At 42.8% G+C, this 20988-nt stretch overlaps 2 protein-coding genes across 6 annotated transcripts in view; one reads left to right on the top strand and one right to left on the bottom strand.

Moving 5' to 3' along the window:
- The window catches only part of LOC101936768 (protein zyg-11 homolog B), a 38139-nt gene extending 32096 nt beyond the window's left edge, over positions 1-6043 (bottom strand). Inside the window, exon 1 of one of the 5 annotated variants that reach the window (XM_005284821.4) lies at positions 5867-6043. In XM_005284821.4, the coding sequence (XP_005284878.1) occupies positions 5867-5869 (3 nt within the window). In that variant the 5' untranslated portion in view covers positions 5870-6043. Of the gene's footprint in view, positions 1-5755 lie in introns of all 5 variants that reach the window. The other 4 variants (XM_042851428.2, XM_005284823.4, XM_042851427.2 and 1 more) reach the window with 4 other exon arrangements.
- Positions 6044-8473: 2430 nt separating this feature from the next.
- LOC101936303 (cytochrome c oxidase assembly factor 7) lies at positions 8474-12829 on the top strand. Its single transcript, XM_008167911.4, has 3 exons — positions 8474-8804; positions 9674-9814; positions 11218-12829. The coding sequence occupies exons 1-3, from the start codon at positions 8699-8701 to the stop codon at positions 11664-11666; spliced, it is 696 nt and encodes a 231-aa protein (XP_008166133.1). The 5' UTR covers positions 8474-8698; the 3' UTR covers positions 11667-12829.
- Positions 12830-20988: the final 8159 nt, after the last annotated feature.

Genomic DNA, 20988 nt, shown 5'->3' with positions numbered 1-20988 from the left:
CCTTCAATCCAAGTTCCTCTGATTATAAGCATGTAAATGAGTGTCTTGGGCAGATTTGTCACACCCAGCAAAGAATTCTCTCCCCCACAAATAAAAATAAAAAAATAAAAAAGAGGAATATTTAAAACTTCTGTTTCCCACCCTATCCTAATAAATTGTTTATTACAGAGAGAAAAGGTTTTGCCCTATATAAAGTTTCACTATTTAGAGACAGTACTGTTTACAAAGGGCCACTTCACGTTCTTGAACTATAGAATCCTAAATTCAGCAAGTCTTGTTTAAAATTAATGAAGAGGATTACGGTATCAAGAACTTCAACCATGTTTTTCCTGAATTTCTTCTGAAACAGCATCATGTGAACCACAATCACATATACCTACTTACTGTGTACTAAAACAACAAGTATATCTGACCTTCTGGCAGGCTGCTGTAGCCTATTCTGGCAGAAACTAGCTTCACTATCCTCAATGACGACTTCATCTGCTCCTTTGCAAGCCCTCATATCTCAGACTCATTTAAAAATAAAATCTTCTGAACAAATAAAAAGTAGCTTTTGCTTACTTACCTTTTCTTTGATGAACCAGTGTAAAAGCTTTCAAGATTTTTCCAGAATATTGATAGATCCTTATCTTTCCATTAAACTCTTTCTGAGAAACCTATATCAACTTTGACAGCAACATTTGTTTGTTCTGACCCCAAATGCCCTATGACAGTGGCTCCCAAACTTTTTTTACTGGTGACCCCTTTCACATAGCAAACCTCTGAGTGTGACCCCCCCTTATAAATTAAAAACACTTTTAAATATATTTAACACCATTATAAATGCTGGAGGCAAAGCAGGGTTTGGGATGGAAGTTGACAGCTCGCGACCCCCCTATGTAATAACCTCCCGACCCCCTGAGGGGTCCCGACCCCCAGTTTGAGAACCCCTGCCCTATGAATGCTGCTTCATTTTAGTCTCCATTACAGAAGCTCCACGTTTGTCATTTGTTATAAATATAAATAGCACAGTACTTTTAAAAATAGAAGATACAAATGCCAACTTTCCAACATAGCAGAACCACCTTGATTCAGTACCTTTGATCCAAGGACACAGATTTACTAAAAACCAAGTATTCCCTTCTTTGTTTTCAATGGCCATTTTTCTCTAGTAAGAGCTATCTAAAAAAAGAAGTTCTTTTCCTCTCCACTTCAAATAAAAGGTGACCTTACATTTGGTTTCTTTAAGAGCTCTTGACGTGGGACTCATGGAAGAGGAGGTTTGCTCAGACACATTTACATCAGAACATAGCTGCACCCGAAAGCAGAGTCTACATGCATAACTAGGTTGACGCAAGTGGAGTTATCTGAACCTAACTTTGTAGTGTAGAGCAGGCCTACGTGAGGGCTTAACACCATGTTAATGTGCACTGTAGGGAACTTTCAGCATGCAACCGCAGGATCCACGTGGGCTAGTAAGTGTGCAACATGCTGGTGTGAACTAGAATTTACACCCCAGCTAGTATGCACTAAACTAAAGCACCTTGTAAACAAGCCCTGAGAGTCACCCAACATTTTAAAACAAGTGTTCTTAATCTGTATTTCTAACATAGAAACGAAGGGAAGTAGATTATAACCATACATCTGAAATTGTAAACTAGAGCTACATTTTAACAATACATCAGTTCATTGACCATGGATCTAACTGTATTTTGCAGAGTTAGCAATTTAGTCTTAACACTATAACTAAATTTCTTTTTATGAAGATTTAATTAAAAGATATTTAACTGTAAATTACAAGGATAATGGAAGCAGTCTCACTCCCAATCCCCAAAAATCTAGATTTTCATGTAAAAATGCACTGCATTTTAAAACTCCCCCTGCCCCAAATCATTTTAATACTAAGGTGTTTCTTTTAGCCTATAAAGAGTTAAGCTTTCCCGACATGATATACCCAGGCAGCTGAAAAAATGAAGCACACAGACCTCTGGTATAACTGTAAGGTGGCTGCTGACAGAGCGTATTCAGTGAATGACCCTCAATTTTGGAACCCATTTCCTACCTTGATATAACAGTACCTGAATCTGTTGGCTTTCTGGACACCCTGCAAGGCCCATCTGTTTTTCCAGGCTTTCAAGATGATGAGCTAGGGAGAACGTATGGGGTGGGGGGGAAGGAGCTTTATGGGAAGTGGTATTACTCCTGATGGGTTGGTCGGGAAAGAAGAATCAGTAACTGGTTTAATTTGTAAGATTTGTTATTGTTTTGAATGTACAGAGCATTTAATAGGTGAATTTCCTCAGAACTACTCTCAGCATGGCCATAAACATCATAAGACCTATTATCATTACTTCCTTAATTAATCACGTTTACTATCTTCTAAATACATATTCTACCAGGTTACAAAGCCAACATACACATTTTCTACTCCAGTCTCCAATACCTGCTCTTAAAGGGCAAAAGGCGTGGTTACTTTGTTTATTTTTTTAAATCTCAGACTATAGTCTTTGTCTACACTATTTTTTTACCTTGAGTTAGTTGATTAACAGTTAATTTGAAGTATTAACACATTTGTAAAGACTCCCCAAACATTCATCCCAGTCTACAAACATTTGTGTTGAAGGAAAGAGCTCCACACAGGACAATTTTACCAATAATATTGGTATAATTCCCTGTGTGGTCACTCTTATTCCAGAATAAGAAGGACTTTTTTAGGGGAAGTGGGAATTAATTTAAACCTCTTTCAAATGGAGGAACTAAACTGAAAAGGTATATAACTTTCAGTTTAGAGACACCCCTTAGTCCATGACTATACCAGGAGCTCTTTGCTCATAGGAATACTGTAATACTATACTTGCAACGCATTCATATTGTAGATGCACGTATACTGGCAAAGCTGTGCTTTTACTAGTGTAACTTAGGCTAGGTCCACACTACCCGCCTGATTCGGCAGGTAAAGATCGATCTTCCGGGATCAATTTATTGTGTCTCATCTGGACGCGATAAATCGATCCCAGAAGCGCTCCCCCGTCGACTGCGGAACTCCTGCTCGCCGAGAGGAGGAAGCGCTGTCGACGGGGGAGCTTGCCTGAGCCGCGTGGACCCGCAGTAAGTAAACTTAGTTTGATCTAGGAAACGTTGACTTCAGCTACGCTATTCTCGTAGCTGAAGTTGCGTTTCCTAGATCAATCCCCCACCCCAGTGTGGACCAGCCCTAAGGTGCCACAAGTACTCCTGTTCTTTTAGTGTAACTTATTCCACCAAACCTCCCCAAGAGCAGAACAAACTATACCAGTAAAACTGCAGTTTTTGCCAATAAACCTGCACCTACATTAGGGGCTTCTGCCAACACAGCTATGTCAGTCAGGTATCACACCTCTTCACACCACTGACCGACATAACTGTGCTGGCAGAAAACATAGCCTTAGCTTACACTGGTGTAATTTCCTTTGCAGACAAGCCCTTAGATTAATTGTGCACAACAAAACTAGCTCAAACAAGTATTAAGGTTGTGACACAAACCAATAAATCCAAAAAATTCAAAAATAATGATACTACAATAGGAACTTAGATTCATAGACTATAAAGCAAGAAAGGACCAATAGGATCGTCCAGTCTGACCTCCTGTATAACAGCTTAACTCTTCCTGTATAACTCGTATTGCTGTAGAAACAAAATATATCCAAACCCCTTGCTAGTTAAGACGGATCAGCAGCCTTAATTCCTCCTCCACCCCCAACTCCTTGTCAGGTTTTCACACAACAATGTATGTTTAAGCCTTATTAAATATAAAAAGCAAAGTCTACAGTTTGGGGTTTTGTTTTAAAAAAAGACAGTCATTTCCACCTGCGGGTGAATCATGACTCTTTACAAAGAGACAACAAGGTAACAAACAAAATGTATTTCTTTCCCAACCATCTCTCCCTCTGTAATGCTTCAGTAGTGACAGAGAAAATATGCCTCATCCTACTGTTAAATATCTGTAAAACACTAATTATTATTAGTGTAGTTGTTGCTGCTCTACAAAAGCTTGAGTCGTGGGATTCAAGCTGTGGGACTGTAGATGTTTAGGCTCAGACTGGAGCACAAGCTCTTGGACCCCACAAGGGGGAAGGGTCCCAGAGCCCAAGCTCCAGCCCGAGCACCACAAGCCTAAATCAGATGACCCAGGCTAATCACAGGTCTTTTATTCCAATGTCAACACACCTTCAGAGCACAAACTCCAGCCTAAGCTCCAACCCAAGTTACCATCGCAGAGTGAGCCAAAGTCAGTGTAGACTGAAGCCCTGAGGGTGTATGTGTAACCCACACACCTTCTGGGTGTGTTGCTCTATCCCAGGGGTTCTCAAACTGGGGGTCGGGAACCCAAATGGGGTCATGAGGTTATTACAAGGGGGGTCGTGAGCAGTCAGCCTCCACCCCAAATCCCGTTTTGCTTCCAGCATTTATAATGGTGTTAAATATATTAAAAAGTGTTTTTAATTCATAAGGGGGAGTTGCACTTAGAGGCTTGCTATGTGAAAGGGGTCACCAGTACAAAAGTTTGAGAACCACTGTTCTATCCCATCTAGTGGCACCGAGACCACTTAAAGAGAAAGATAAAATGAATCTGCTCTACAGCCTTAGCTAACAGCCAGGCCTAGTTGCTTTTAGCTCATGCTGTTGTAGAGGCTCATGTAGGGTGACCAGATGTCCCGATTTTATAGGGACAGTCCTGATATTTGGGGCTTTTTCTTATATAGGCTCCTATTACCCCCCACCCCCGTCCCGATTTTTCACATTTGCTGTCTGGTCACCCTAGGCTCATGCCCTAAGCTCCAGATGTCCCCGGTTCGATCTTGCCCGTGAGGACGTTACATATCTACCCTATAATCAAACATCAATGGCTGGCCCATGTCAGCTGACTTGGGCTCACTGGGCTTAGGGTGACCAGATGTCCTGATTTTATAGGGACAGTCCCGATTTGGGGGTCTTTTTCTTATATAGCCTCCTATTACCCCTCCACCCCCATCCCAATTTTTCACTTTTGCTGTCTGGCCACCCTAACTGGGCCAGAGCTGTGGGGCTATATAAAAATACAATGTAGATGTTTGGGCTCAGGCTGGAGCCTGGGCTCCGGGACCTGGTGAGTTCTTTTTTGCAGTGTAGACAGGAGTGACTCAGAAATACAAGTCCCCCTGATTTTTTGAGGGAACTTGTGCTCCTTAATTGGGTAGGCCTGAGCCACACACAGGTTTTGTGCCCATTTAACTATTCCAGTTAAGAGCCGGGGTCTTGTTGGATTGAAACCAAACGAGTTCAAGATCAGTCCAACCCTTACTGCAGACACAGCTGGGGTGGTAGAAGAAAGGTGCCTGATGCCAGCAGAGCCTAGTCCCTGGAAGGCAGGCGAACAGGTGACCCGGGTCTAAGTGCATCCAGACGAGGGGGGCCGGGCCCTGTGCCAGCAGGGGACGGGTACAGTTCGCGCGCCCGGCTAAGCCCTCAGGTGGCTCTGCAAGGGCCCCCCGAGATGAGTTGGTTTTTAACTTCCCAAGACGAGCCGCTGCCAGGGACCGTAACTCGCCCTTGCGCGGCGCGGAGCTGCCGCCCGGCTCCTGCAGCCTCGGTCCCCGCTTATGTAACAACCCGCTCCCCAGGCTGCCGGCCCGCAGGAAGCGCGAACGGCCCTGCTCCCCCCGCGCCGGGGAGCCGCAGCGATCCGCTGTCAGTGCCGCGCCGTGCGAGCGCCGGGCCGCCCCCGCGAGGGCCTCGAGCCAGCCGGCGGGGAATTTACCTCAGCCGAGCCCGCCAGGGGCTGTGCTCGGGGGAGCAGCCCCGATCCCCCCCCGCGTGGGGCGGGCTGCACACCCCATGGCGCGGGAAGGGGGTGGGGAGAAGGACTCACCATCTCTGCGCTGGGTCCCCAGGCTCCGTCACCCAGCAGCGAGCCGGGGCACAGGGCCGCCCCGTCGACCTGGAAGTGAATCCGCCTCAGCCGGCTAAGGGCGGCCGGGCCCACCTCCCGCCTCCCTTAAAGGGGCCGCGCTCCTGCTGCTGGAGCCGCGGTCGCCGGCCGGACGCAGCCGCGCAGGGGGCCCGCCGGGAGCTGAGCTCTTTTGAAAATCAGCCCCGTTAAACCAAAATCGCGTCAAGCTGGAGAAGCAAAGCTTAATAAAGCTTAATAAATCGTGGCGTTGTGCATTGTACTGAGTTAGCAATTCCATTGTAAGCTCCTTTTCCTGTCCATCTTACAGTTGTTTCCTGTTTCCCCTGGGGAGGAGTTTGTGTGATTATTGATTGTTTTTTATTTAATTTTATTAACATCTATTGAATCCTTAGTGGTATTAAGTGATGTATTAGCCCATGAGGTGACAGTGTGCACCGGTGTAACTCAAACGGTAATCCCCCCCCCCCCATCCACACACCTAAATGGAATGGGGACGACAAGGACCAGGGTTAGCGTGTTTTATTAAAAAGAAACCAAGAATGTAAATAATCTATTATCTCATTAAGTAATATACAAAATTATTTGTGCAGAGGCTCCAGCACAAAGTAATTGCAAGTCTCTAGTGTAAAAGGCCTCATCCTACTTCCATTGAAGTCAATGGGGGCTTTGCAATTGACTTTAATGGGAACAGATTTGGTCCATAGAGGTGGTAGTGAACACTTCTCTCCCACGGACATACACTACAGTTTCTTGTCAGCACAGAGTGCACCAGTCTCAGTTATTTCAGTTTCAGGATACAGTGTAAAATGTAATAATACCACCGTAACCAGCTAAAATGAAAATATAAAGAGCTTGCATTTAAGCTTCTTGACGACTCCAGGTACAGCCACATGAACAATACTTATTCCCAAACCAGCAAAATAACAAATAGTAAATCAGAAGACCCACATTTCTAAATTAATTTATACTTCCTTTCATTAGAGGATGTCAAATTTACAAATATTACCCTCCACAATGCAATCCATATGCAGGCAAAATTCTAACTGAAGCCAATAGAAGTTTTGCTTATATAGAGGCTGTAAAAAAGGACCATTAAATTGTTGGTTATCACAACACTGATGTAAAGAAGGTAAATAAGTATTAACCCCATTTTTTAAAGGACGACATTGAGGCACGGAAGTTGTATGGCCTGCCCAGAATCATATGGTGTTAAAGCTTTGTCTATACTTGGAAAATGAACAGTTGCTGACAGTAGTTATGAACACTGCCTTCTCCCCTTACAATGGTGTTGAACACTGTGTAGCTGTTAGTCCAGATAGGCAAAAAAAGTGTTGCCAACTGACAATTTTAATCACAATTCATGACATTTGATGTTTTTCTTAAAGCCACAGCTCCTGGAATCACATAATTACACAACAATCTCAGCTTTCATTTATTTAAAACTAAGTTTCTAGCCCTAATAGCTGTAAAGAACAACTTGAAAACACGATCACTGTAGGCTCAAAACTCACAAGGCAACCCCCACCCAAAATTTATTATTTTTAAAATCTCATAATTTGTAAACCAACCTCTTTTTATTAGGGTGGGGGTAGGGGAGGCAGGCTGACTCACTAGTGAACACTTGGGTTTGGCAATGACAAAAACATTGTCAACATCAGTATGGGAAGTGACCTGGAGCTATGGTGCAACAGGCATCTTTCATGCTTTCGTAACAGTGTTGTAAAGCCATGTTGGTCCCAGGATATTAGAGACACAAGGTAGGTGAGGTAATATCTTTTATTGGACCAACCTCTGTTGTTACAAGAGACAAGTTTTCAAGCTACACAGACCTCTTCTTGAGGTCAGGTAAACAGTTTGTTTTGGCTACTAGTAGTTAGTTTTCAAAGCTGGTTGAAGGGAAAGGGAGCTCATTCTCAACAAAGTAAGGGCCCATCTGCACCATGAAAGTGACCTGTTGCTCAAAATGGTTGCCAGCAACACATGAGATATTTGGGGCATTTTCCTTGTGCATCTGGCCCCTTATTTTGTTGAGACTGTCATATTGAGGCAGCTCAGAGCAAGCACAGCATCTCTAAAATATACTTTACCCAAAGAAAGAGGAGAAGTAGAAAGAGAAATAAGCAGGAGAATAGAAAGTAGAATAAGCCCTTTTCTTTTTCAATGGAAAGATTCCCCATTTTCATATAACTAGTTTTTGAGGCATATTTAACATTTGTAAAGTGCTTGGGTAAGTCTGGGTGCAAAATAGTATTGTGCTTGTAAGTATATTCGTAGGTGTAATTCAGTAAGATCAATTAAATGGCTCTTGGGCAAAGAGCACCGATAGGCATAATAACCTATTGAGCCAACTTACTGCATGTATCTATAGCAATAAAATGAGCCAAGGCTAGTTTCAGAAGGGGTGAATGGAAAAAAAAAGTTTAGAGAAAGAGTGAAAGTGATCAGACAAAAGGAGAGTGAAAGAGAATGCCCTGGAAAGTCCCGTTGCTAGAGCCCCGTGTCCCTAGCTTGCCCTCCTGCCCTGGGGCCTGGCCAGGGGGTGTAGCCTGCAGGGGACACTATCCAGGAGCAGCTGCTCTGATCACAGCTTCCACGTTCTCCGCCCGCCCGCTCCGCTTCTGTAAATGGGCTGATGCTGCGCATCGATTCTTCGGCGCTCTGCTCCGCCCGCTGGCCCTGAGCGGTACCTATTCCCTTCCGGGTGCGGGCGGGCCCTGCAGGAGGGACAGCCCGGCGCTCGTGGTCGAGTCACCTTGCAGCGCGGCGGCAGGTTCCCCCCGTGGAAGGGCGATGGCCGGGCTGGTCAACCTGGAGGACGAGGAGGAGGTGAAGGGCTACCTGGAGAACCTGGGCATCGAGTACAGCTACCAGTGCTACAAGGAGGGCGATCCGGACGGTAAGTGGACAACCCGGCGGGCGGCGGGTCCTGCCGGTGGAGCGCTTGGTCCCTGGCCTCTCCTAGCTGCTGCCTTCATGCACGAGTGGAGAGATGCTTCCAAGGTCACTGGGCCTCACCGCTCTGGGAAGTGCCTGTAGCTCGGGGGCCTGGGGCTGTCTTTTCTGCCAGCTCTACTTGCAGAAAGCGAGGTGTGGGGTTTCTCTTGCAAAGCAGCGCTGCTAGGTCTAGGATGTTTGTTTTAATCTGTGCTTGCGGTGTAGTCCCGGGGTGCAGCCCTGCACAGACAAACTGGGGTGGTGGGAATTCAGAGCTGACATTAAAGCTTCCAGTGGGTTTGTACTATAGAAAAAAATGAGACTAAACCTGGACAAGCAAGATACCATATTAGAAAGACCAATCGTCTTCGGTTCATGTGTTGCGGTGAAGCACCCAAATAAATAAATAAATAATGGAGATATCCTATCTCCTAGAACTGGAAGGGACCTTGAAAGGTCGTCGAGTCCAGCCCCCTGCCTTCACTAGCAGGACCAAGTACTGATTTTGCCCCAGATCCCCAAGTGGCCCCCTCAAGGATTGAACTCACAACCCTGGGTTTAGCAGGCCAATAGCTCAAACCACTGAGCTACCCCTCCCCCCATAAATGGAGATATCCCATCTCCTAGAACTGGAAGAGACCCTGAAAGGTCATCAAGTCCAGCCCCCTGCCTTCACTAGCAGGACCAAGTACTGATTTTGCCCCAGATCCCCAAGTGACCCCCTCAAGGATTGAGCTCACAACCCTGGGTTTAGCAGGCCAGTGCTCAAACTACTTAATGGCCTAGCCTGAGCCTAGTTTGTAAACTGTTTAATCCCTGTCTTCCTCGCAGGTTGCCATCGATTGGCTGATTATTTGGAGGGGGTGAAGAAGGACTTTGAAGCCGCTGCCAAGGTGCTAAAAGAAAACTGTGAAAAGAATGAGAACAGTGAGAGTTGCTATAAACTTGGAGCTTATTATGCAACTGGGAAAGGTGAGAAACAGCTTCCACCTGTTGGAAGAAAGGGAAGTGTTGAGCATGAGCGGTGGGTGAACCCCTGGCTTGGGTTGGTTAGCCCCCCAGGCCCTCCCCTTTTGCGCCCACTGGAGCCCAGCCCCCACTGGTGTTGAGACTGTTCTTGTGAGCTAGTTCTCTTCTTGTGACAAGATGCTTCAGGATTTCTAGCTAACATTTTATGATGGGTTAACCTTTCAGTGCTAGGAAGCACAGATTTAGACTCATAGACTTTAAGGTCAGAAGGAACCATTTTGATCTTCTAGTCTGACCTCCTGCACAACGCAGGCCACAGAATCTCACCCACCCACTCCTGTAACAAACCCCTGACCTATGTCTGAGCTATCGAAGTCCTCAACTTGTGGTTTAAAGACTTTAAGGTGCAGAGACTCCTCCAGCAAGTGACCCGTGCCCCATGCTGCAGAGAAAGGTGAAAAAATCCCAGGGCCTCTGCCAATTTGCCCTGGAGGAAAATTCCTTCCTGACCCCAAATATGGCGATCAGCTAAACCCTGAGCATGTGGGCAAGACTCATCAGCCAGACACCTAGGAAAGAATCTGTAGTAACTCAGATCTCACCCTATCTAGTGTCCCATCACAGGCCATTGGGCATATTTACCACTAATAGTCAAAGATAAATTAATTGCCAAAATTAGGCTATCCCATCATACCATCCCTTCCATAAACTTATCAAGCTTAGTCTTGAAGCCAGATAGGTCTTTTGCCTCCACTGCTCCCGTTGGAAGGCTGTTCCAGAACTTCACTCCTCTGATGGTTAAAAACCTTCGTCTAATTTCAAGTCTAAACTTCCTGATGGCCAATTTATATCCATTTGTTCTTGTGTCCACATTGGTATTGAGCTTAAATAATTCCTCTCCCTCCCTGGTATTTAGCCCCCAATATATTTATAGAGAGCAATCATATCTCCCCATAGCCTTCTTTTGGTTAGGCTAAATAACATAAGACAGGTTTTCCATTCCTCAGATCATCCTAGTAGCCTTTCTCTGTACCTGTTCCAGTTTGAATTCATCCTTCTTAAACATGGGAGACCAGAATTGCACACAATATTCCAGATGAGGTCTCACCAGTGCCTTGTATAACAGTACTAACACCTCCTTATCTCCACTCATGCAGTGTAGACATACCTAGACAGGCCACCAAAAACGTGAACAGCAATGAGAATGAAGAAGGCTATGGAGAGATATGATTGCTCTCATAGGTATGAGAATGCAGTTTAGTCCACGTTTACAACTATCTTTAGTTATAGTCTTCCAGAATAGTATTGAAAAATTTGTGAAATAAAATGTTTTTCTCGCTATCTCACAATTAGAGTATGTTCTTCTCACAAACTTGTATTTGATTGTGTTTTTTGGATGGCTGCAGGTGGACTCAGCCAAGATTTGAAAGCTGCCTACAACTGCTTTCTGAAGTCTTGCGAAAAAGGTGGGAAGAAATCAATAAATGCTTGCCACAACGTTGGACTTTTAGCACACGATGGGCAAGTAAATGATGACAAACCTGACCCAGTCCTTGCCAGGGACTACTACACTAAAGCATGTGATGGCAGTTTTGCCCCTAGTTGCTTCAATCTTAGTGCGATATATCTTCAAGGAGCACCTGGGATACCAAAGGACATGAACCTGGCTTTGAAGTACTCTTTGAAAGCATGTGACATGGGTCATGTGTGGGCATGTGCCAATGCCAGTCGAATGTACAAACTAGGAGATGGAATTGATAAGAATGATGCCAAGGCAGAGGCTCTGAAAAACAGGGCAAGAGACCTACATAAAGAACAGCAGGAAACTTCTAGAGGCTTAACATTTGGGGAGTAAATCCAATTAAATCATTCACTGACTTCTAGGACTGCGCTTTTAAATGGTGCATAAACTTTAGCTGCAAACAAAATCCCATACCTATTGCACTCACAAAAGAGGCATCTGTATGTACGTGTTTGCATGTGCAAATTTTTGGATTTGCAACTGATGCATGTACAACTTTGGTGTACCATTATCTGAAAACTTGGCCCTTTCATATAGAACAGTTTTTTTTTCAGGCAAACAAATGTTTAGGGCCAAATTTTCAAAGGCTCAGAGGATCCAGCTTTTAAAATTTGAAGGTGCAGTTTTATGTGCTGACTTGTGGCTGCAATCCTCCACATCTACACAAAAGTGTATGTGCATAATTACTCAAACCTGACTATGCAAAACTGTGTCTGTAATTTTAGAGACTACTTTGGATATTATTACTGTGTCCGTAAGGGATGCTATATAGAAGAACTTATATACTCTTGAGCACTCTTCTTTTCCAAAGACAAGCACTCACACTGAAAACCTAAACTTGAATCATCACAGGACATGCTCCTTCCATTGATGCTGAAATACACTGATCACTGAAGGTGGTATTTATTTTGTCTTCTAAATGTAGTTTCTTTAGTTGCACTTCTCTGTTTACCAAGGTTACAAAGGGGATATAACTTAGCTGACAGGGTGATGAGTGAAGTTTTAAAACTCAGATGCACATATGTAAATCTTGATTTCTTGAAAGTCCAGTAAATCTTATCTAGATACTTCTGAATGTCATTAAGTATCCTTTATTTATGTAAATTGTTTTTAGTCTATTACAGATGGGTTCAATGTTTTATTGAAAAATTCAATTTTTGTGTATAATTTGAGTGATTTTTAAAAGTGTGTGTGTGTAAGAGAGCCCAAATCAAGAAATCTTTACTCAGGCTAAACTTGAATACTAGTCATTGGGCATTTTTGACTGAGCAAAGACTTCAGGATGTGATGTTTTAATTATAAAAAACAAACCTACAGTAAACGATGGTGGAATGTTTGCATATCTTACCACTAAGGGGCGCTTGTGTTCTAAAAGCCACATAGCGCTTTCTTCATTTGAAATGAAGAAAAGAGGCAGCAGTATGATATGCATCCGAAGAAGTGGGCTGTAGTCCACGAAAGCTTATGCTCTAATAAATTTGTTAGTCTCTAAGGTGCCACAAGTACTCCTGTTCTTTTTGAGGATACAGACTAACAGGGCTGCTACTCTGAAAGCAGTATAATAGTGCATTTTTGTATGGCGGAGCTACATGTCATTTTTATTTCCCTTAAGTGGTACCAATTTCAAAACTGAGAGCTGTCCCACTTTACAATAAACTCTACATATATTTTAGTTTCAGTGCAGAAATTACTTAAAATATCTTAAATTATCTGCCTTCACATGTTCCCCATCCTGTATTTTTGAATGTCCATGTGTTAGGTAAATGGTATGAGTTAACTAAGGATTTGATCCTGAGGTCCTTACGCACTCAGCTCCCTCACTGACTTGATTTGATTGAGGGACTTGGCTGTACAAGGAATGCAGGAGCAAATCCTCACTGTCATTATTCCTCTTCTACTTAACTTCATGCTTCTACCATCACCCTCAACCTAGTGGCTTCCTTTTAGTTGTCTTCCTAAATTTCTTATTTTTCATGTAAAGTCTCTGTAATCTGCAGAATGAATTTCCTGTAGCTGAAGAATATATATATATTTTTTTCAAATCAAAATGAAGAGGGACAAATATTTTCATTTGGGATCTTGGGCTCACAAGTGGGGTATACATCCTCTTAAAAGCTGAAACCAGTATCAAGTTCTATTTCACTCTTAAAGAAAACAAAGTGAGGGAATAAAAACAAGCTAAGAGTGGAGAATACTTCCTCTATTCTTGCTAATAGGACACACTACAATGGAATCAGCATGCAAATAAGCATCCTGTTAATTTATGAACTGGACTCTAATATACAGGCGAGTCTCATCTTACGCTGGGGTTATGTTCCGCTGTCAGGGCGTAAAGCGAAAATTGCGTATAGTCAAAATTACATTGAGTGTAATGGCGGGTGGAATCGCCCGCACTACAGGTACAGTATTTAAATTGTTGGTTTTTTGTGTGTGTTTGGTTTTTTGTCGACCGCGCAAAGCTGAATTTGTGCATGTTAAATGCGCGTAAGATGAGACTGGCCTGTATGTGGGTACTCTAATCAGCTGTGGCAGGACACGGTTTCAGAGTTGTGATTGTGCTACTGCAATGTAATTAGAGGTTTCAGGAACTCAGGACAGATGCTTCTCAGTTGGAGGCCTTTCCTGCATGTGTTAACAGGGACTTTCCATTTGCAATTGGTAATATTATGGGCTTTATATCCTTTGATGGGTATAGTCACCAGAGGGGTTTGGATAAATAATGGTAATTAAGAAATCCCCAAATGCAGCCCAGTGGGAAAAGTTTGGAGACGAACAAGAGTAAAATTAAGCTCCTTTATAGCATGGCTGAATGGTGGCTCTGTGCTTAACAGACTTGAAGGATGTGAAGGGGAACCCTAAAGTCCCTTGGATAAGTCTTAGTGCAGAATTGAAGCAGAAGAAATTTTAGCAGCCTGTTTAACTCTCAAAGTTCGTACACCTCTACCTCGATATAACACTGTCCTCAGGAGCCAAAAAATCTTACCGCGTTATAGGTGAAACCGCGTTATATCGAACTTGCTTTGATCCACCAGAGTGCGCAGCCCCACCCCACCCCCCGGAGCGCTGCTTTACCGCGTTATATCTGAATTCGTGTTATATCGGGGTAGAGGTGTAACAGTGTGCACAAATTATATTGTGGATTTCCACATTCTCTCTCTCTCTCTCTCTCTCTCTCTCCCCCATCAATTTTTCACAACTTAAAAGCAAGAGATTGCTGGACTAGCGGTTAAAACAACAGTTCCAATTTGAGACCTGAAAATCAAGCGGTGTTCAATTCTCGCCAGCAATAGAATCTGCAGTAAGATAGCTGTCAGTTTGGTGGATGAACCAAATGGACTAGGATCCAGCTCATTCCTAGAGCTCTAGTGGGAACTGCATTGCTGACATGGGACCTTATTGTGGCTTTTAGCCATGGCCCCATAGTGAGAGTGGTGTAGATCTGCACCTTCTCATTTGGAACACTAGGAAACACTGGAAAACTTGTGCAGTATTTTGAAAATGAAAAATGCGCTAAGGACTAGCCCCACAAGGGGACTGAGGGGTCTAAATGCCTCTTTAGGCACCTAAGTCAAACATTTAACTACCAGTGGCATTTACAAAACCCCTGCTCAGCTGCCACCTAACCCTATGGGTGTCTAAAGTTCCTACCTGTTTCTGCATATGAGTATGCACAGAGCACCTCAGTGCTGATGTCACTGAGATGATCCGTACGCTAGCTCCATTGAGATTCTCAAGGTAGACATTCCCCTGCTGATCTTGCCTGCAGGGAGATGAGACTTTGGAGGAAGGGAGGTGTCCAATTATATCCAATATCCAGTTGGTTAGAGCAATCACCCAGGATGTGGAAGACCTAGGTTTGACTTGAGCCTTTTATCTCCCACATCACAGGTGAGTGCCCTAGTCATCAGGCTTTTGGGTATTCTGGGGTGGGCCCCTCTGTCTCTCCTGATGAAGCTGTTTCACTTTGTATAATTAATGAAATATTTCCTGGAGCAGGGATGCGACCCTGACTCTACCTATTGGGCTATAGAGTCAGTCTCTCACTTTTTTTCTCTGTCTCATTCTGGCATTTCCTACTGGCTAGTTTAACAGTTCATCCACTCAGCTTGATGTCTTTTGTGGATCCTTTTCTTATGCCTAACTCTCCCCCTACCATGCATGGCTGCCTAATTTAGGACTGTGAATTCCACAAGTTAAGCACTGCAACACTTAAGTGCTAATGGCCTGATTTGCCTGCATCAGTTTTACACCATTGTGACTCTTGATTTAAACTGCTAGGAGAAGTGAATTAGGGCCCAAGTATTATTTCCTGATCTTTGAATAAATAGAGGACTTTAAAAAGAACAGGAGTACTTGTGGCACCTTAGAGACTAACAAATGTTAGAGGACTTTAGTCACTAATGCCATTCATTAGCTATAAGTGTGCATATAAGTACACGCAAACAATTTAAATGCCTTTTTCTCTGATCTGCCAACTTGATGTGCCTCAACTGTCAATTTCAAAGGCTCTGCAGCAAGAGGCAGATCTGTGGATGTATAACCATTGGTTTCTTGATTGAAGTTATAGAACCGAAGTTCTGATCAGTCTCTAAAGAATAGAGCTGCTTGAACAAAAATATGAAGAAAAAACTAATTAAAACTACAGTAAGGGAGTCATCCAAGTTTTGAAAGTCAAAGTAATTCCGGTATTTGTCACACAAGGAAATAACTTTAATTTGTTTCATAGTGGGTTGTAGCACTTTGCTCACCATGGTTTTACAGAAACCAGTTAATGACAGACAAATTTGAGGAAAAGCATTTGGTGTGATACACTGTTTTCTGAACTTCAACTCATACGGAATTAGTACCTCTGGGGTTATGAAAGAGTAAGTGTAATTATCTCTAAATGGACTCCTATTCTGAAGCTGTTTCCATTTACTTACAGACCAGTCATTATGTTACAATATGCTTTCTTTTTTTGAAGCTGGTAGTTAAGCACAGTCATTGGGAAACCTAGAAAAGGATATGAATGTATTTTTCTGTTAAACAGACATTAGAAACGTAGAAAGAAGAACAGGAGTACTTGTGGCACCTTAGAGACTAACAAATTTATTAGAGCATAGAAACATAGAGACTGCTCTTACACTGGTGTAAATTATGCGTAAATCAGTGAAGTTCCATTAGTGCAGAAGCAGCGTGGGATTAGAATCTTGCCCATACATTCTGTACTAATACGCTTTACCTCTCAGATCTAAAGACCAAGATTTTCAAAAGTGACACGATAAGTTGAGTGCCTCAATATTTGGGCACCCAACTTGAGACTTTGCCCTCTTAAAGGGACTTTATTTTCAGAAGTTGGTGCTCAGCATTTTCTGAAGACCCCTTTAAGGTGTCTCATACTGGGCACTCAGAAACTGAGGGACACAAAATCATTAGACATTTTTGAAAATTGTGGCCAAAGTGTTTTCTTTAGTGCATCAGAGAATTAAATAATATGAGCCACTTCTCACAAGAAATTTGAATAGTCAAATTGGCAAAAGGGTTCCTGATGCTCCTGCCTAGTTCAGACAATGTCTGGTAGATATACAAGCCCTACCTCACTTCTTGCCCAGCCCTACAAAGCTTACAGCATATGGACAAGCTGGAAGGCCATGTCCTGTGCAGCGCACAATCACACTAGTTGTGCTGTCTGGGGATTGAGGAATTTTGTATTTTACAAGTACTGTGTTTTCAGGAGGCTTTGATTTACTAACCAAAACACAATCAAGCTATTGTCATCATTATTATTTTTACTGCTGTAGTATTTAGAGGTCCCAATGAGGACTAAGGCCCCATTGCGCTAGGTGCTGTACATACATGAAGTCAGAGAGGGTCTCTTCCTTGAAGAGCTTGCAATCTAGATAGGCAAGACAGAGTGAGAAAAGAAGTGTTGTTACCCCATTGTATAGATGGAGAATGGGAGCGCAAAGAGATTAAGTGATTTGACCAAGATTACACAGGAAGGCAGTGTAGACGCAGAAATTGAACCCAGCTCTCCTTACTATAAGTCTAGTGCCTTATATACCTGACCATCCTTTCTCTCAGGCATAGGTCATAATTTAAAAAAAAAGTTTTATTTTTATATTGTTTGTAATCAAACAGAAAGATGTTACTTTGCTGCTTGTGCATGCATGAGAACCTTAGTAACCAGTGCATACATGATGAAGGATGGAAAAGTGGCAACCACCCCTCAGAGTAGAAAACAATAACAACCTATTAGCAATAGATTCCTGCTTTTCTGTCAGGGTCTGAACTTTTTATTCACATATATTTAAGGGAAAGTGGCCTTAGCTAATTTAACTCATTAGGGTCTAATTAAGCAAAAAATATCTCCTTACCCTGCCTCATTTATTTTGCTGATTCAGAGCCTTACGCTTGGTTAAAGACACTGAATCAAATTCATCCCTGATTAAAGGGGATTTGATTAAAGAGCTCTGGGAATGAGCTGGGTCCTAGTCCATTTGGTTCATCCACCAAACTGACAGCTATCTTACTGCAGACTCTGTTGTCAGTAGAGTAACACCAAAAATGAATTTGGCCTACTGCCATTATTACAAGTGTGTGCAATGAAATCAGTTCTTGAGATAACTCTCTGTTATAAATCAGCTAGAGAATTTAGTGATTAAAACAGTTTGTCACCAGGCTCATTGAACTCCTAAGTGAATGGCCCAACCCATATTACAAACACCTATCAAGGGGGATATTTAATACAAGAATAAAAAACCCGCACAGGCATATAATAGAGATGCAGATAAAATGTGCACGCTGTGGCAATAGAGGGCAGTGCAAGTCAAAAATTCGCATTTACGCTGGAGAAGGGGAATGCTGTTATGTCTCCTAGTCTAGTTTCCAGCAATTTACAATGTATCATTGTTAACAAAAATGAAATAGATTTGTGTTACTGTAGTTAGTATTTTAAGGGTCAGCTAGAGAAAATAAAAGCAAGCCTTCTTTCAGGATAAGTAGAGCAAAAGCTTCATGGCCAGATTCTTCACTGGCTTGCACCTCACGTATTCATTTACACATGGACAAAATAGGTGTAAAAGCCTGTCTCGGATGTAAGAGTGGCGTGATCTGGTAGAGTTTTACACCCACAGTGTACAGGATAAGGGACTACATAAGGTTCAAGGCAGTGGAGAATCAGGCCCATCAAACAGAATGTTGGCCCAGATCATCGCCTTCACTTATATGAGCAGGTTGGCCCTGCTTCTGTAAAATGGGCTGCTCAGACCCTTTTTTTAATCCATCAACCAAATACTGAAGCTGCTTCACTGGTACACACTTCTGTCTAGCAAAATCTGTGGTTAAAGTAGTTACTCCTCAAGGCACACAAGCAACTTAAAAACAGATGAACAGGTGTGTGAAATTTACATGGAACATCCCTGGGATAACATCAGAATGGTTCAGTCCATTTTTTTATTTCAGCAGCACAGGGGTTTTTTTTATATAGTCAGTGTATCCATAAGAATCAACTTTCAACCTAGCTTTTAGGATCAGGAGTCCTCTGGATGGATTTCATGATTGCAATATATCTTAGCTTATAGTAACCATGCTTTGAAGTGGTAGGAGCACTTCTTGTACTGCTGCAAGGCTAATGTCTGCATCTTTCCTTTTCATCTTACACTACAAAGACATAATTTAGCATTTCTGGGACAGAAATAGTTGTCTCAAAAGCCATTAAGATTTTGGACAGCTAGAGCAACTGACAGATATCCAGAGCACCGTCCATAGAAATGTGGAAGAATTAATAAGTTTTTTAGGTTCTGTGGGTTGGATGATTGTGCAGAGTATTAGCTATAGCACCCTGATCCCTGACATTACTGCAGCACAGAAAAGGCTGCAGGCGGGAGCAATTAAACACTTTCTGATGGGGGATTATGAGCACTTGAGTAGTAATTACTAGGGCATTGATACAATTGGGAGGATATAAGTGGGAGGAGCGTTGAGGGTGACCAGTAGAGAAGAGAACTGTGTGGAAAGCACCTGCTGCAATATGCCTGTGTCTTGCTCTGTTTGTAAAGGAACTATAGAATAAAAGGTCTGTATGGTGAAGAGCAAACTGCCTAGGTGTACTTATGATTGTGAAGGGATGGAAACAGGCACAGTACTGCAGCAGCACACCAGGTAGCTGATTGAACTCCCTGTGAGAATGATAAATAAAGGAATCCGTTTAAAAACTTGGCAACTTACTGAAGTGCTTTCTTTTTCACTTAACTAGTTTGTGTTTATCTCAGCAGGCAGCCAATGTTCTTTTGTGATACAGTAATATACTTCAAAGGGGGAGGTGATCAAGACTAATGAATGAAATAAACATGTGACTATCTGGCTGTAGATGCTGAAAGTGCTGATTGGAAGTATTATTTCCGCATCTCCAGCAACTGTAACAGGATTGTTAATGGATGGGAGGTGGTGGGGGAAATCACCTACAGTATTTATTTTATCTTCTTGGGATTTTAAGGATGAAACATCCTGACTGAAGGTACACATGAAAGATATGAGGCTATATGTACTTTTTTTTTTTTTTTTAAAGCTGCAGCACAAATCCACATAAGAGGTTGTGGAACGTGTTCTAAGCAGAAGCTCTACAATGAGGCTGCAAGAGAGAGTTTAGAAATAATACTGTTTTGGTTGTTCTAATGAAGTGTCTTAATCGGTGTTTGAAGACTGAGTCTTTACATTGTCACATGACAGAGGGGACTTGCCTTGGCAGATCTTTTCCTGCCTTTGTGGAAGAGTAGGGAAAATGCCACCTCATCCACAGGGCCCTATACAGAAAGGGCTCTGTTGGGCTTGCTCACGTCAAAGCCCGGTGACAAACCACTATCTGTGATAGTGTTATTTCTATAGCAGAAGAACCAAGGATTCAAGTAGGGTCCCTTGGACTAGACAGTGTACACTGATAGTCATTGTGTCAGAGAGCTCACAAACTAAAATTTGCAAAAGTTTCTAAATGACTTAATTCAGGTTTCAGAAAAGGGGGCTTAGGCTCTTAGGAGTACAAGTCTTACAGGGATGTAGGTTACCAAGTCATTTAGGTGCTTTTGGGACTATTACCCTTAGACAAAATGCAACAGCTGAAAAAAGAAAATAAGAGGGAGCAGGGCCTGTTGCTGGCAGATCACTGGATTTCCATCTAGAAATCTGGTCAGGAGTTATTCGAGTGTAGACGTGTATCTCAGCAGTCACAGAAGGACCTAGCCACTAGCAGCGTGAGATGTCCTGTCACTGGGAAGGAGACGGTTTGGGGCAGTAGAGGGGGGCAGAAGGCAGCTGTACCTTTACAAACTGGCTTGTGGAAAATAAGGCTTCATTTAGAACATAGGTGTTTTAAAATTTGACAGTAAAACTTATTTTTAGTGAGTTATAAAAAAACTTTGAAGACAATGACAGTCTTCTGACAGGATTCAGTCACAATTATCAGCCTGGCTTTTAGTTGTGATCTATCTACTGGCATTATCAAGGAATTTTAAATATATATATATTAACATATCCTTGCAGCAGAATACACCAATTTCCTAATTCTCAACTGCAGTGAAGAGCCTGGTGCTCCAGGGTTTTCACCCTGTGTGGTAGTTTACATCTGTGCAAAGAGGCTGTAAAACACACCCAGAGCTGAACTCCCCATTTGTTTATATAG

The sequence above is a fragment of the Chrysemys picta genome, chromosome 8 (assembly GCF_011386835.1).
Source record: "Chrysemys picta bellii isolate R12L10 chromosome 8, ASM1138683v2, whole genome shotgun sequence".
NCBI lineage: Eukaryota > Metazoa > Chordata > Testudines > Emydidae > Chrysemys > Chrysemys picta.
This window is presented reverse-complemented; position numbering and strand designations above follow the sequence as displayed.